This window comes from Rhinichthys klamathensis, unplaced genomic scaffold (genome assembly GCF_029890125.1).
Source record: "Rhinichthys klamathensis goyatoka isolate OS25496 unplaced genomic scaffold, OSU_Roscu_1.1 h1tg000229l_1, whole genome shotgun sequence".
Classification (NCBI taxonomy): domain Eukaryota; kingdom Metazoa; phylum Chordata; class Actinopteri; order Cypriniformes; family Leuciscidae; genus Rhinichthys; species Rhinichthys klamathensis.
Genome location: NW_026606753.1, coordinates 800,555 through 818,760, shown reverse-complemented (window position 1 = coordinate 818,760; position 18,206 = coordinate 800,555). Strand labels below are relative to the sequence as shown.

General features: G+C 37.6%; 1 protein-coding gene across 2 annotated transcripts in view; it reads left to right on the top strand.

The window, feature by feature from the left end:
- Positions 1-18,206, top strand: part of lrba (LPS responsive beige-like anchor protein) — a 268,042-nt gene that overhangs the window by 129,761 nt on the left and 120,075 nt on the right. For both annotated transcript variants that reach the window (XM_056265070.1, XM_056265069.1), the window contains exon 36: positions 6,558-6,724. In XM_056265070.1, the coding sequence (XP_056121045.1) occupies positions 6,558-6,724 (167 nt within the window). The remainder of the gene's footprint in view (positions 1-6,557; positions 6,725-18,206) is intronic.

Sequence of the window (18,206 nt, the reverse complement as noted above, 5' to 3'; positions counted from 1 at the left end):
TATAGTGTATTGTTGACTTGAGGAATGGGTCTTAGGAGAAAGGTGGCAGCATTGAAGACGGCCTTTGTTCCAGTGCATTCTGTAGCCTTTGAATTATTTAGGAAATAAAAATAAATTTATGTTTGTTCTCTGTCAGGGTTCAAATCCACCAGAAGAGATGATGGTGGATACCAGTGATTTAGACACATTTTTATTACTTAGATGGATAACATATGCCTTTATACACTCCCCCGCTCCCCTCATGTCTCTGTGTCTCTCACACACACACACACACACACACACACTCATCCATCCTCTCTGGGATTGAGTTATCTTTACCCCTTGAGAGTGAGATTACAGGGACAGCAGGGTCCTGACGGACACAGAGATAACCGCTGGAAATCCAATTATCTTTTAGTGTTCTCTTTCTAATAGGATCTCTAATACGGAAAAGATTTTTCCGGTAACAACTGTACGATGGCGGCCGATACCTGCGAGGGAGAAAAGAAAGGACAGATTTAGAGAGAGAGAGTGACTTCCTTTTTTAATGATAGTCTTTCTTTATTAGGAATGAAATGTGGAGGATATTGGGCCACAAGGCCAGATCTTTCAGATGTGATAGAACGAGGTCATTGTTTTCTCTTTCACTCTCTTGCTCTTTTTTTTCTTTTTTTTTTTTGTTAGCTTTGACTTGATCTTGAAGTGATGTAGTGTAATTGAGTTGACTCCCGACTGAAGTGTGTGTGAAAAGAGGTGATGGGTCACTTCATTAGCGCTTAGTGTCTGTGTTCCTGTAAGAGGAGAACAGGAGTTAATGACATCAACTTCGAAATGAGACTCATGACCTCGTATTATTCCAGTGTGCATGTTCACTAATCCTCCAGCCTCTGACAGTTATCTGTACTAGCCAAACAAAAGCAAATCTAAATGATGTGTACTTAGAGCTTCAATAAGCTTACACTTGTGCCCTTTGATAAGACAGCAGCTATCCTTTAGCTTCTCCGTAAATGCTGTCTTTACCTCAAATAATGGCTTTGTGGAATGCACACAACGTACATCCTTTTTCTCTTTCCCTTTTTCTTTCCTTTTTTCTTTAATTAATTCCCCAGGTGATAGCAGTGCAGCAGGTCATTATACTGTATGTCGTGTATGACACTCTCATGAATTGAGCCCTTCTGCTTCCAGTAGTTCTCACTACACTCTCACACCGAGAACACTGAGGGCTTAGACGCACAGAATTTCTAATCAAATGAATTAATTGATATGCAGTTTGATTGATCGATTAATCAATATTTGCTGAGAAAAGATCATTCAGACATTGCATTATTGTGATGCTTAAGTTCAGTTTGATCAAATTTAAGGTCCTAAACAGTCTTAAATATCTTAACTGGAACAACAAAAGTCTTAATTCTCATTTTAAGAGGTCTTATATTTGTGGACGAAAAAAGGAATCGTAATACGGCCTAATGTGATTATTAAAATTCAGATGACTTTGATTTAAATAAATGTGAGCACTGCAAGTTCAAATTAAAAACACTGTGTTGTTTCACTTTCTACAGGCTCACAGTTTTGGAGCAGTTCACAATCAATGAATACTGCACACTTATTCCAAGTGATTAATGAATTGTGAGAATATTTACACGGAGTATATTTTGTAATGTTGCATTATAATGTTGCAGATGGTCATAAGGGTGCGTATTCTATCTCCCTCATCTGTTTGAATTAGCAACTGGAAGTAGTAAAGACATTTCAAAATAAGAGTTACTGTGTATTTCAGGCTTGTTTATAATTAAAAGTCCCGTATTATCAATTATAAAAAGTATTTTCTCCTGGATTTTATTGGTGTTTTGGTTACACAAGAAGCTGTATCTGGTATTTAATTCAACGTAAACCCTCATAGCTTCTTTCTGGGTCACCCTGTCACAGCAAGGAAACACCAAGAACATTATTTAACACAGTCGACATCATAGGTTTTACTAGTATGAGCACAATATTTAATTTGTTGCCTTTCTTTAAACGCATTATTATTGTATGAGCAAAATCCCAAATCTTACTAATAATATTAATTAGGGCTGTCAAACGATTAATCGCGATTAATCGCATCCAAAATAAAAGTTTGTGTTTACATAATATATGTGTGTGTACTGTGTATAATTATTTTTAATACATAAATACCCACACATACATGTGTATTTAAGAAATATTTGCATGTATATACTGTATATAGACTGAATGTAGCCTATATATAATGTATATTTTATATTATAAATATAAACATTTTATATATAAATGACATATTTTTCTTAAATATATACGTGTGTGCATTTATATACAAAATAATTATACACAGTACACACACATATATTATGTAAACACAAACTTTTATTTTGGATGCGATTAATCGTGATTAATCGTTTGACAGCCCTAATATTAATGTATATTTATTTTTTCATGCTTGTGAAAGTATCATTTCAGACTGTTTATTTGACCTGTTATCACCTTCCCAACGGTGGCACTCCGTTTTATAGTCTGTTGTTCCTTTATACATTTCCTTTATTTACCAGAAGTAAAAACATTATCCTGTATTCACATTCATCCACACCTGCTTCTCCCCGACTGCCAGCAGACATGTTCATTTTTCACTCGCCGCACATCTCCTTCATTTGACTATTTTTCACCTCAAAAGGACAGTTAATTCCTACAATTTCTCACACGGCGTGACCTTGAAGTTGCAGGAGTCAGCTGCCCGTGTAGAGTAATGGAACCAAAGAAATGCTTTTTTTTAGAGAGGGGGTGGGAGGAAAGATGAAGAATCTGCCGTCTACGCATTGTGACTAGTCCATTAAAAGCACGAAATGAAGGAAGGAGAAAAGGGGAAGAGAGAAGCCAGAGATACTTTGATAAGTTGTTGCACCTGTGTTAACCTTGATGGTCACCCTGACTCTGGAAAAGGAGGGGGTGGTGGTGGCAACATTTGTTCTCTCTCTCTCTATAGTTGCTTCACACTAGATCCCTGCTCCATCTATCGCCGAGGGAACGAGGGATGGAGAGAAATCAATACAGAGAGGCGTTGGCTGACAGCAGTATCGCTCCGGAATTGAAGTGCCTGTCAGCCTTTGTCATTCTGTGACTTTTGTTCGCTATTGTACTTTTAAGCCTTCATTTTTCTTGGTTGTCACTTTTTGCTTTCCTGGCTTGCTTTTGTCTGAATTCCCCTGGCTACAGTTTTTATGTGGTGACTTTAAATTCTGAAAGAAAGTGGGTCAAAAGATCAAGTGCAATGAAAATCTCGGATTTGATTGGCCGAATGACATGGTGTACGCACTTTTTTTCTTCATTTTTCATTTTGTTTCTCTGAACGATGCGGGCATATCCTCCGCACTGTATTTGCATTCCCTCAGATGCTGCAAGGACAGAGGCATCAGTAGGACAGTTTCCTGGTGTAAATGAAACCCTGAGGGAGGGACTGGTGAGGAGAGAAAGATGATAGCCACGGTGCTGTGTACTTCACTGTCAACAGAGTGCAAATCAAGCAGTTTAACAAGATCCCCACTGTTTTCACTGCTTAGACTCGCTCTCGAAGAACACCGCAAACCCTTCACAGTGAATGTAATGTGTGGACTTACATGCACGCCTGGCCATGTTGTGTCACACTAACTAATTCACATACACGGGGGCTGATGGAACATAATGAGTTCTGGTCCCTGGCAGATGATGATTATTTTGTTTAACCTTGCTACCCTGTTTAGGGAGAAGAGGGTAAGCCTGCCGTCCATGATTGTTCATATGTTGTTACAGAGAAATGCTGGGATCTGCTTACAATGGCAAATAGGAAAGTCGTCATTATTTCATTGTGCTTTGGTTAGCTATAAATTCTGAATAGAAGAGATTATTTAAGAGTGATTTTTGTTCTACTGGACTATACCACAATAGGCCTGGACTTTATATCATCCCTTATTGCCATAGATGCAGCATCACACACATTCAGAACATTTCAGAAACCAATTAGCTTTTCTCAGAAGACATGAGGGGCAATACCCTTATTTGTAAAAGTTGAGCTTCCTCGATTATACCCACAATTATAATTTCAAATTGAACATATAAGTAAACTTAAATGACTATTTTTGTTAAATGTCATGACCAGGATTTATTTAATAATATAAAAAAATTTATAAGAAATCACACAGATCAGGAAAAAACCTGTTAAACATAATCATGTTAAATTTAATTATAAATGTATGTATTTGGACTAATACATTTAAATATTGTATAATATTATATATGATTTTATAATATAATCAGTGGCTTACTTTTGTTACACTCAAAAAATTCATGTAGGCATTTTATTTTGACCTTTATTGTAATGCTGACTAAATAGTTTGTGACTATTGTAGACGGTACCGTTTTTTTTCCTTTGTAATAATATGGCTCTAATGGGTATGTCGTGAGTGTAGTCCATCGAAGGAAATGAGTGCTGACCCTGTCCGATTCAGTTCCCCAGAACACAGAACATTTGGAGATGTGGATTATTACTCTGTCTGAAGTCATAAACACATTACTTTCATGGTTTTGTTTCTGCCGCTATGGTTTGTACTTCAACTGCACTGCGACTGGAGATTGTGGTTCCCCCTTCAGTGGAGTGCCAAACATGTGCAAGACCCTTTGAATTAAGTTCACCTTGTAGGGTTTCCAAAGTCTTATGATGTCACTACAGAATTACAGCCCCAAACGTGATGATAATGTCACCGCTATGTATTTCACCTGAATGTTTCCTATAATTCAGCCTGTAATTTCAGCTGCAAGGAAACCATTTGTCAGGAAGTTCATGAAAATTACAAAGCCCATTATGGAGCTCAGGGATTTGGTGCCGTTGACACTAGTTGATAAAGTGCCTGTTTATGCCAAAGTGTTTGAACTCATGACAGCTAATTAATAATGTGTTAATCACTAGTTGAAGGGAACACTGAAAAAATATGGATGATTGCTCTTTTTGTCTCTGAAACTATTCTGATAAGGCTCATTTGAGAAAGCACATTTAGATCAAATTTTTATTTCGATTAATACTACAAATTTCACACATGCTTCAGAGATTAAATTTAAGAATGTCTCATAAAAATAATATTATAATATAATATTACAATTATAATAGTTAAAGTTCTCAGTTGCATAATAGTCATTGATAATCTCTGTGCACTTATTATTGTGTTCAAAACATGTTTTGTTGTGCAGTCTTATTCTTATTTTTTACTCCATTCTTTCATCAAAACGAATGTTACCCATCTAGAATTCTCCATTTCTTACCCAGACGTGACCTTCTACGCTGAGCAGAGACAAATCGCTGCCTTTCTTTCCGTTCTTTTATTCACGCTCTTTTGTTACGCCAGACATCCAAATAGGTTCACATTTAAACATTCACCCTTTACCTTTTATCTCTCTTTTATGCCGGCATCCTCTTCTCATGGCTTTAAGGTCACTGCAGAGTTAAGAACAGCGAAATGAGACACAGATTGATAATTAGGAGAGGGAAGCCTCCCTAATGTGATTTATCTCTATGGATTTTCTGTCATACATGAAGAGTCGATGCTCAAATTGGAGAGGAGGGCCCATTAGAAGGCACTTTGGAGCGTTTACCGCTAACTTTGCCGAGGCAGGCTTCTGCTTCTGCCGCCGCTGCCACACCAGACCGCTGCCTTTACTGTATTTGTTGTCTGAGATGGGTGCTGTCCAAGGCTAATTTAATTTAGGGCCATAACACGCAATGGATGAAGCAAAGGGAATTACATTAAAACAAGCTCTAGTGGGTGCTGTAACCTTTCCGCTTGATTGCTGTTTGCTAGACGTTGCATCAGAATCAGATAAGAGGCACGGAGGAAAAATTGAAGCTGTTTTCGTTTATTCTGGGTTGAATTTGTACCAGCATCTCACCAGCTTTGTTGCTGATCTTGTGATTTATTGATTCTGATTGGGACATTGGTTTTCACAAAGGACGGCTTATTCATTTACTCTTCTACTTTGGTAGGAAGAGATAAAACAGAATTTAAGTTTTATCAATGTGATATTTACAGTGTGAGGTGCTTTGTTTAAGGATTGCATTTGAGTTCAAAGGGTTTTCTGATGATAAATTCTGACAAAGAAAAATGTCTCGTCGTGTATTATGGGTAGTTTCTACATTTTTTAGCGTAGCCCAAAGGCATTAGCAAATATATGTCCAGTGTTATTAATCACTGTGACAACGGGCTGGAAATGACCCAGAGTTCCATTTGTTTCCTGTGTGTATGGAGTTACCGCGCACACACACGCACGCACGTTCACACACTCTAATGATGTAGTCCGCTTTGTTTTCTACACCCGGTCAGATGGACAGTATTCTTCTCAGGTAAATGTAGCACAGGAGTACACTTGTGCCTCCAAGTAACTTTTGTATGTTTGTATGTGAAAGGTGTTATACTGTACATGTATAGTAGCTTTTAAAGAAGGCTACATAATTTGAATTAAAGGTTTAATATGTTCATTGATAAAAAGACTGAATGCATATAAGAGCGTGATGACTCACAAGGGCTGTTTTCTTCTGTCTGCAGTCTCAATGTGCTCAGTATGCCGCTGAGAAACGTGATGAGGAGAAGATGTGCGATCACCTGATCCGGGCCGCCAAGTACCGGGATCACGTCACGTCCACCCAGCTCATACAGAAGATTGTAAACATCCTCACAGACAAGCACGGTGCTTGGGGATGCTCTGCTTTCAGGTACAATCTCAGTCATTTAACTGTGATGAACCAAATTTTCTTCTAACAGCTTTGATGACACTATAGCGTTTACTTCATTTTTGAGATAAAGAAGACTAAAGTCAAGTCATCTTCATTTATATAGCGCTTTTAACAATGGATTGTTTCAAAGCAGCTTTACAGAGATAAACATATAATTTAATTATATGTTATAATTATATGTTATAGTTATAATTATATGTTATAATTTAAACATTAAAATGTAATTTTTGGCTTTATAGCGGTTTTTGAATAATGTTATTTCCAGCTAAAGTTAATTTTGATTGATTCACCTCCGTCGAAATGATCAGACTTTAAACGTGAACCTGTGAACGCTGACGGCATTCAGAATTGATTCTATAGTTATGTGCTTTTGAAAATATGTGCGCAGGTTTGTAATTCCATACAACCCATGCCTAAACAAACTATTTGTCTTGCCTATAAATTTTGATACAGAATTTTGTTTTATTTTATCACTTCGGGGTACGCGAACCGAAATTCACAACGCTTTATCTGTAGAGTGGGAAAGGGATCCTCCATAGGGAGAGGATTGTTGACACTTCAGCACTGCATTGTCATCGGGTCCAGGCGAATCAATAAAGTTGTGAATATACTGTATATACAGGGCCTAAAACTATCTTTTTGCCATATGTTTTACCGACCATGAAAGTTATGACACCAAAATTTCAAAATTCACAAACAACAGCAGGATTATTAGGATGCTGTCACTTTAAGAATAATGCACGGATCCAATATACTGATACTGTACACATGCGTTTTCTTTCCTAACTGTTTAGTTTACATTCACATTTAATGCTATGTTCACTCTGCACGATTTTAGCCCCAATTTTCACTCACCGACAGATTTTGCGAAATCGCAGACAAAACCCGAAATCGGAGGCAAATCGGTGCTTGTTCACGCGAGTGACAATCACGCAGTGTACATTATCAAAGACGCAATCTGAGAGAATCGATGATACGTCGCCGACACCCGTGAGATATTTGGCATGCTAAATATCTGGACCTGTCTGCGATTCAAAATCCTGCTGTGTTTAATGTGTGTTCTAACTGAAAATTACATCGGTGAGAGAAGAGTATTCACACTGTCTGAGACATGGCTTTCTGTGTGCTCACTTCGGATGTTTAAACTTCCACCACTTTATACATATTTATTCCCAACCTTTCTCTTCATTGTCTTTAAATTACACTTGTAATTCTACAGAAGTATATGAAACTAGATTTGTCTAGCTTGACTTTTAGTTGCAAGTCATTGCAGCTTATTATGGACAAGCACACTTTTTGACTTTTGACAAACACAGTTTTTACCTGCTGTTTCGGGGTGGGATTATCTGAAATAGATTACCAATGTAGACCACCCATGACCTAGTGATTAGTTTTTCCTCAAAAGCATATTTATATCACACTGATTAACATGACTTTCCAACCGGACTGACTTCCTTATCAGAACTTGGAGTAAAGCCAACTAATCAGATTGGAACTGCTGATTTCAGTCAGCGCTAGGGCTGTCACTATATCAGATTTTCGCTATGCAATTATCATGGTCAAAAGAATTCACACTAATGATATTATTATGATATCTATAGACAATTTTAATAAATAAATAAATAATGCTATCAGACATAGTCATCTTTAACTTTGTTTATTTTTTGTTGTCTCTTTTTGGCCAATAAATCACACTCAAATTGACTGTAGGAAAGCAGAACATAACGATACAGAAGCTCACAAAAAGGATGTGCTGTTAATTTGCTATTCATGCAGACTTTTTTACGGAATCCAAAAAACTACTACTACTACTTTTCTCGTTTTATAACGGATATCAAACAGCGTTAAGGTGTCACTGTTATTGTCAATATATCGTTATATATCCTTTTTTTTTGTGCATGCACCAAAAAGTCATTGAACAGACTTTGGTCTGTAATGGGCGTGTCGTTTTTCTTTCCTTTTTTTCAGCTCACCTCTGTTTTATAGTATACCTGCATCCTACTGTACCCCACACCAAATCATCCATAATCATTAGACCTTGTAGTATTTACCTCTCTCATGATAGGCTAAACCTATGTTTCCGCCCATTATGGGCTCTAATGGAGTCCTACAGTCATGGTTCTGAGCCTGGGTTATGTCTTATTGCTTCAGTTTCTGTGTATGATGCATTGCTGTTGGAATGGGATGAAAGCCAGCGTATTTTACCTGGCCATTACTGAAGGAAACATAAGGAGCCATATTTATTTCTGTAAACACAGAAATATCTGTTAATGATGCCGACATGCACTGGTTTTCTCTAAACCAGTTTGCTGCCTGAGAAGCTCATTGGCTCTTTAGGTCAGTTTCTTTCTTTCTTTCTTTCTTTTTTTCTTTTTTGTCCTTTTGTGTTCCTAACAAAATGTGTTCTCTGGAGATTTGGAGACCTGTCTGCGGTTTGTTGTACTGAGATTCTGTGCTCTCTCTCTCTCTCTCTCTCTCTCTCTCTCTCTCTCTCTCTCTCTCTCTCTCTCTCTCTCTCTCTCTCTCTCTCTCTCTCTCTCTCTCTCTCTCTCTCTCTCTCTCTCTCTCTCTCTCTCTGTTCTTTCCTCAGTATTCTGCAGTCATATAATGGCAGAGTGCTCTGTTCTCTCTCTTGGCTCTCTCCCCATTACTACTAGCCTTTATGTAGCTTGGCTATTGATGACTTTTGTAATAGCATGCGATGGGCGCATGGTGACGCTGGCACAGTCTCAGAGTGTGTTTAATAAATCACAATCAGACCCTGCTGTTACATCAATACTTCTGCTCAATTACCCAGAAGGTCATGGGCAAAAATGCTGGAGAGCTGGGGATCGGTAACTACAGAAGAGAGAACAACATCTGGAAGTAAAAGAAGGCACACACACACACACACACACAATGCAACTTGCAGCTGCACGTCTACATTTGGTTAATTTCTGTTCCTATCATGGTTTCTAAAGGTGGTGGGGGGGGGGGGGGGGGGGGGGAGTAATTCACTTGGAAATTACCACAAAAAGGGTAAAAATAGTGATTAAAACTGTTAAATATTTATTGTGATTAACATTGAATAATCACCAGAATTACACAATGTTTGCAAAAAAAAAAAAAGAATCTCCAATGGATAACAGGGTTGCAAAATTAGGGAGGGGGGGAGCTAGCATTTCGAAGCAGATGTTAATTTTTTTTTTCGTTTTTGCAACAAATAAAAAACTTATATGCAAGATTTAGAATACAGATACATTTTTTTTAAATGAATAAACTTTTTCCAAATTTTTACAGCAATAAATTAAATATCATTTCCACAGATTGTCAAAATGATGATGCGGTGTAATATTAGTTGTTGGATACAGGATGTCAAGAATATCAAGGCTTTGGAAGAACAGGCCAAATTCAGATGATATTCTGCTAGAGTATATTATTAATTAGTTCCCGCAATAAAGCCATAGGATTTGTGCTTCTAATGCTTTTTTTAAAGTCATGGGACACCAAAGTTTACCATATTTAGAGATCGCCACTTGTTTGTATTGGTTTTGCTGAAAAACCATTAGAAATGACACACTTTCACTGTTATAGATAACAAAAGAAAACAACGGCATTGAAGCGTTGAGACAACACACACACACACACACACACACACACACATAGACAGAGCGAAATCTTGTTTTTCACCTTCATGAAAATGAAATCAGATCCCTCAAAGGGCACTCAGCTGCCATGATTACGCCCTTTTGTTGGGAGTGTTAAATTTGCAAGCCCGCTAGCTCCCCCCTATAAAGACGTATTCCCCAAAGTTTCCATTCAATAAAAGGCTGAAAATGAAAATATTATTTTCCTCCCTGGCTGATGGTAGTTGTTGTTTCCTCATGGCAGGCATCTAATATCATCTGACACCTACTGACCCGCCTGAATGCAATTTGTGTCTTAATATCCAGCTTACAGCAGCCCCGTCCTCAGGAGAGTTGAGGTGTTAGGTGATTTTCTCTCTCTCCTGCTCTCATTCCTCACATGCTCCCTCCCTCTCTCGTTCGTGGAGGCATTGTCAGAGAGGTCCAAGGGGCTTTGCACTTCGGCAAACAAAGGAATAGGCACATATATACCAACCAACACACACACATAAATTCCACTTGCTGATCTGGGACGGTCCCATTCTGCACTGTCCCTAGTCCTTCTTTTTTGATTGGATCTCAGATTGACAGACAGCTGCATCCACCTGTCCATCTATTACCTCCCTCTTGTCTAGTGACGCAGGTGAACATGTGGCGCTAGCGTCTGCCAAAACCAGACAAAATGAACATGGTGCCCACAAATGAGGCTGCTGACAGCATTCATTTTTTTTCTTTCTTTTGGCCGCCTGTCATTCCGCTCTCTCCCTCCCTCTCTTTTTTTCTTTTTCTTGTGGTCATGTTTATTTGGGTCAAAAGACAGATGATCTCTCATGTAGATGACACACCAGTAAAGTGGCTGGCCGAAAGAAAGATGATCGAGAAGAGGAAGAGGAGGAGGAGTGGGTGTGGGAGTCTCGCAGGACAGATGAGTCTTCCTCTCATATTCTCCTTCATTGCATTCTGATAGTAGGACTAATGTAGCATGGAAATTCGCTCTGCTACTGCGCTCAGAGCAGTTCCACGCCCTCAAACACTGTCAGGGAGAAGATGAGGAAGATAGAAGCAAATGAAATACAGAATAGACAGCGTGAAGGAAGGGAACATTTCTGCAGTGTTTATCACAAACTCACAGATATGAAGCACAATCTATGGTTTAATAGTTGACACTTTTCAACAAATAAGGTAAACTTAGGTGTCTCTTTTTTCTCTCAAACAATTAGAGAATGCATAGTTTAGCTGTGTACAATCCTGTGACAGCATTATCCATATGATTTTTATTAACATTAATGCACCCAAGAAGTAACATCATTTTCTTAGTTTTTACACAAATTGTGGTGTTTTCTGCATTCATCAAACTTTTCAACCCTGTTATCCAAGTTATTGTACGAATATTATTTTTCTGTACTTTATAGTAAAGAGAAGTGGGTCAGTAATGACAAACCAACATTTGCTCCCCAGTATTTCATTTATTTTAATTTGATACATTTTGCCTGAAGATAACAACCTCAACAATTAGTGCTTTTAACAATGTACACATTAAATACATGGGTTGCACAAATGGGGAACTTCATATAGAATATAAAACTTCCTCTATTTTGTGCCACATTTCCTGAGCATTTGTTGAAAAGCGGCAGTTATTTTGGGGATTCCTGCTTATTCTCTTCTTTCTTTCACACTCTCTCTTTATCTTTTTTCTCACTTTCCTTTCTCATCTTTTCCCACCATCACACCCTCTCTCTCGCTCTCATTCTTTCTCTCTCCTCCTCTAATGCGAGTCATTTCCAGTAGCAGCTCCAGTGATCTCTAATGGAGCTCCTCGGGGCTGGAGGCACCCCTGCCTGGGGACATCCATCTTTTCTGTGTCAGGAGCCCACGCCGGCAGAAACCTTTGTGATGTGCGCTCCAATTTTTCTTCAGTAAATAAAATCTTCCCTTCTTTCAAAGAGATGAATGCGGCAGGGTTGTGGTGTTACAGAGAAAATCAATGCAGGCAAAATTGAAACAGTATGCCCACGTATTGATCGGCCTTGTGAAATCGAAACTAACAGCTTTGTAACTGTTCCGGAGGACAGTTAGCTGACCTGTAATGGACAAACTATCAATATTAGCATTACTATTTTATCCTGTGCTTTGTCATTTCATGCCTAGCCCATCAAGAGCAGAGGAACGCATGGACACTGTAACATGCTCACAAAGGCTTGTTTGCTCAGCAGATACTCTAGGTAAAATGGCAAACTGTGTGGCTATTTATATATTTTTAGGTAAGGTTTTTTAACACACATTTTTAACAATGCAAGAGATTTTTGCAAAACAACAAAAGTTATTCAGCATCTTTCTTAGTTAAAACCTTCATTGAATCTGTAACTCTAGAGCTAGTATAACATGATTGGGCCATTTCTGATTTCATTGTTGATGTTAAAGACTATTAAATTATATATTTGGTTTCTATCACCAAATGTAGCTGTCATTTGGTAAATGTTAGTAATTTGGCATATTGTTTGGCCTATGCAGTTCATTCATTAATGTATTAATAGATTTTATGTCTGACATTTTGTATGAAAAAAAAATGGTAGTGTTGGGCCAACACTTGATGTCCAAATTTTGAGTCCTGAAACAAAACCATTTGAGGACCACTATATTAAATATATAATATTAAGGAAAATTCTACTTCTCTTCCTCATTCTCTCTGTCCCATGAACACAAATAATCGTGTTCTCATGGGAGTGCTGAATTCTATCACATGCAACATGATTCTGCCCTCTCAAGCCGTGGTCAAACTAGACTTTGAGCATGCAAAATTTCTTCGGACACGACAGCGGTTGTGATATGAGGTCACAACCAGGGGCCGGTTTCACAAAGATAGACTTTGACTATGGCTTAGATAAAGTAGATAGTCAGACTTCAGATAGACATCTAAATCAGACCGTTGCACAAAGCACTTAAGACTCTGACTATCTTAAGTAGGACTACACTGCAATGCATTCTGGGTAAAATAAGACACTTTTCAAAACAAAAAACATCGAGTAAGCGCATTCAACCGCTCAGTGCAGTTTACCCCAGCGGAAAATATGTGTTGTTTGGAGGAGTATAACAGTCACAAGGACATTTTACTTGGGAAATTTAGCGGAGAATGTAGTAACAAGAACAAATGTTTCATTTGGAAAAAGATTGCTACAACAGTTAACAGCGTTAATCCGACCTTTGAGCGGAGTGTTCAAGACGTACAGAAAAGATACAAAAACATGGTACAAGTAGGTTACTGCGGTCCCTAAAAACCCTTTCCCTTCTTCTCATGGCTCTATAACGTTGTCAGCAAACCACAAATTATGAGCCATTTTCCTTTATCTTTTGGCTGTTTGTAAAGTAACTGATTGTTACTGCTGGTTGCCAAGGTAACAGAGTCTTAGACCTAAGTTAGCCTGGGGGTAAGGTGTCTAATTTTTTTGGTCTAAATTAAGTCAGTCTTATCTTTGTGAAACAGTCTAACTTGCATTAGACTAGTCTATGAGCAAATTTTAGACTTGTCTAACACTATAGACCGGTCTAAAATAGCTTTGTGAAACCGGCCCCTGAACGCATTAAAAGTTTTCTGTTTTCAGTTGAAAACAGTGTCGTGTAAGCGGCCCCTAAGTTAATAACTAAAGATTTTTACAACAGAAATGAATCAATTAAAAACTTACTTAAACTTGACAATGACTTTCTTCTAGAGCTGCCGTACAGCCAAAACAATCTTTGTTGCATTCATTTCCTGTTATCACTGTAAAGCTGCTTTGAAAAGCATATTTTTTATAAACATGAATTCAATATATAATGGTATAATAGTATTCAACATATAATAGTAATACACTCAAAATGTACAACATATACAATCTACTCGACTAAACGGCAAAATGGCGTTCTTTTAATTCAGCTTTTAATTCTTCACGTGATGCGAATTCGCAGGCCAGAGTTCACCAAACTTGAGCTTTGGAATGCAGTGAAATGCGAAACTTTTCACATTCGCTTGCGTTTCCTGTCTGACGCATTTGCATGCGTATGAATGGAAGTCAATGGTACAAAATGTGTAGTGTGACCACCCCTTTAATCATATACAGGTTCTTCTCTCTCTCTCTCTCTCTCTCTCTCTCTCTCTCTCTCTCTCTCTCTCTCTCTCTCTCTCTCTCTCTCTCTCTCTCTCTCTCTCTCTCTCTCTCTCTCTCTCTCTCTCTCTCTCTCTCTCTCTCTCTCTCTCTCTCTCTCTCTCTCTCTCTCTCTCTCTCACACACGCACACAAACCTTAGGTTCTCATTTGGTGCTGTTTGAGATGCTTCATTAATGTCATTACATTTGGTGTATAGGTAATGCAAGTCATACATCATCCCTACTGGTTAATGATGCTCAGGCTGCTATGAAAGCACCCTGCTGTCCTGCTCGCCAAAACTACACAAGCACTCCGTCACCTCTCTCCCACCACACGCCATCACGCAAGTTGCCCGCCGCGCTCTGGCTTTCATCCACGAATCACATTTTACAGAAGATACACGCTAAAAAGAGAGGAGAATCAGTGTGATATTGGGTGAATTTACTCAACCTTTTATTCTAAACATGGTTATCTCTAATTACTATTATGTAACAGTGGAGACTATATTATATATACCATATACAATTAATGTCGTCTTAACTTAATGATTGTTTCATCTGGACACAAACCTGCACCTGGTGTAAATGCCAAAGCATCTCAACTGAGTTGGTCAGGATTCTGATTGGGTCCCAGCTGAAGGTGTTTTTTACCTGGAAGTTGAATCAGAATTTACTTTTAAAGCCATTTTTATAATGTCTGCAATGTTTCACTTGTTTGCCAGAATAATGTATTTGAATTATGTTCATTTAGAGGATTTTCTCAGTAAATATTGTAATGCACTACCATTCAAAAACGACTGTACACTACTGTTTTGGCGGTCAGTATGTTCTCAGTAAATGCTTTCTATCCATTTAAGAATCACAGTTTCCACAAAAATATTAAGCAACACAACATTTTTAACGTGTTTAATGAGATTTTATTTCTGAGCACTAAATCAGGTCTGTCAATCAATAATAAAAAAAAAAATCAAACTATAATTTAAAAAATAATTACATTAAATGCAGATTAATGATTTGAATGAATCAAAATGATTAATATAAACTACTGTACAAAAGTTTTGGGTTTGGTAAGATATTTTTTTTGAAAATAAGTATTTCTGCTTACTAATGCCTCTAATTGTATTGATCAAAAATACAGTAAAAATAGTAGTATTGTAAAATATTATTACAATTTCAATTCAATTTACATTTATTTGTACAGTGCTTTTCACAATACATATTTCCTAGCAGCTTTACAGAAAAATGCATGTTTCTACAGTACAATTAATAGTAATCGGTTATCAGAGGTGAGTGTGTCAAAGTAGTAATGTCCATATGTCAAAAATGCTAACATGTATTCATTTAGGCATGAAAAAATAATCTCATTAAAACAATTATTACAAGTTGTGATCATAATGATTACAATATATAGATTCAGAGTTGGCATTTTCAATATTAAAACATTTTAAATGTAATTTATTCCTTTGGTGGCAAAGCTGAATTTTCATCAGTTATTACTCCACCCTTCAGAGTCCCACGATACTTCAGTAAACATTCTGTGTAACTTTGTAAAGGAAAGTATACTTTACTGCAGGTGGTGTGACTTTTCAGCATTTCTCTTTTTAATTTTTAATTTTTTTATTTAATTCCCTTCATTGAAATGCTTTGTAAATGGTAACAGGTTTAAATGGTACTTTTTTACTTCAGTATAGAAATATTCCATTTTGCCATTTAATGTTATATATAAACTGCAAGTATAATACTCATTATTATTTAAAATAGTTTTAGATGAAGTACAGAATGTCATGCTGCAATGTCATATGCTACAGCTGCAGCATGGTTTCATCCCATTTGATGTATCTTCCATAATATCTCGGTCCCGAATGCATGACACACTGTTTGTTCCCACCCACTAAGAGTACAAACATTTTACAACTGCATTTGTCCTGGTTTATTGGGCCTTTTAGAAGTTCAATCTCTTTACCAGTATATGCTTAAGGCAGCTGTAGTAGAGTAATAGTGCTGCCGGGTATATTTTACTGTGATTATACTCTTGCCCTGTCTTCCAAAGATCGGATCAGGACGCTCAGTAAAGTCTTATTATTTCCTCTGTTTACTTCCTAATGTTACCAGAGCTATACAAAGAAGGAAATGGATGCTAAATGCACTGGTTCTTTGTAGAAATAGACTGTGTGTGTACATCAGAGCAGAGTGATCTCGAGTACCCTGTTAGTTTCATTTTTAGCCTCAGTTTTGTCTGACCATCACTTTCTCTTCAACTGCATTTAGTCAAGACAAGAGTAAGTGCATGTACCTGGGTTCATAGGGCTCAGATCAGTTTTTAATGAACCAATGCATGTTCTTGAATATGTGGATTATAAGTGTATGTATAAAGCTGTGCAGTGTTCATAAATATTTCCATCCGTCCATTTCCATCCAATCCATCCAATCCATCCCATCCATCCCATCCAAACATGGTGCATACTTCAAAATTTTGTGTTCCATGCTAGATGAATGTGGGTTTGACAACTTGAGGGTAATTTGAAATTTCATTTTTAGGTGAACTCTTCCTTAAACACAGAAAATGTGTTATACAAGCGGAATTCAGAGTATCATGAGAGAATTTGACAAGCCAGTATCTTCCACAATAAATAATCTACAGAGAGTCCTGGTGACAAACTATAAATGATTTTATCAACTTGGCCTGCGTGGTCCTGGCAAAGATAAGGCAAAATGCTTAGCAGATTACAGTATGTCATAACATATACATGTCCTGCTTTTATTTACATTTCTTCATAAGCTGTTTAACAAGTACCATTAATGGCTCGGTTTGGCTATAAACACTTGAGAAGCCATGTACAAACATCCCACATGACTGTGGGCCAGATAGAGAGAGAGAGAGCAGCTGTTCCACTCTCTTTTCTCCCTTCTTATCCTCCCTTCCTCATCTATGATGGAAACAAATTAGTCTTTCTTCCGAAGGAACCTGAAACCCTTTCAAACAAAACTGGCATGATACGCCTAGACATACAACCTCTTATGTGAGATGTTAGCTGTAAACATGGATTAGCTATGTAGAATATCTATCATCTGTGTGCGACTCTTAACACATGCAAGTTTTTCACATGCAGAGCTTTTCTAAGCCAATGTTTTGGCGCCATTTCCATGCCTTAAGCTTGACAGCTTGCAATGTCTTCCCAGTATATCTGTAAATCTCCAGAGAGCATGTAAAGGTTTGACAGCTACAGATTCCTCGGGATATATCACATAAATGATGTGAAAATGGCTTCTACTAGCTCTCCTCTTTGGCGTTATGGAAATGGATTAAAATATGTCCTAATGAAAACATTTAGCTCTGTCTGTTTATACACAACAGTGGCCCAGACTGTAAGAAATAGTAACAAAGTGTCAAAGAAGGACATATTAACGGCTCCCGTAGCGCTGATGTTGTCCATATGTTAGCATGACACTCCACATACTCCAGAATTCCCAGAGTTTAGCAGTCACATCAGTGTTCCACTGGAAATGAAGAAGTAGTGCTATTTTACGCTGCTGGTTAGTGCTAGTCTATCAAGTCATTGCAGTTCACCAGTGAATCATAGCCAACTAGTCAACCAGTATGATCTTTTTTGGTCAAGTATAGGTTGACAAAGTTATTCTTGCTGGTTAAGCTAGTTATACATACTAAGGCCAGATTCACAAAACATTCTTAAGAATAAAATTCCTTCTAACTCATCTTTTTTTCTTAAGATTGTTTA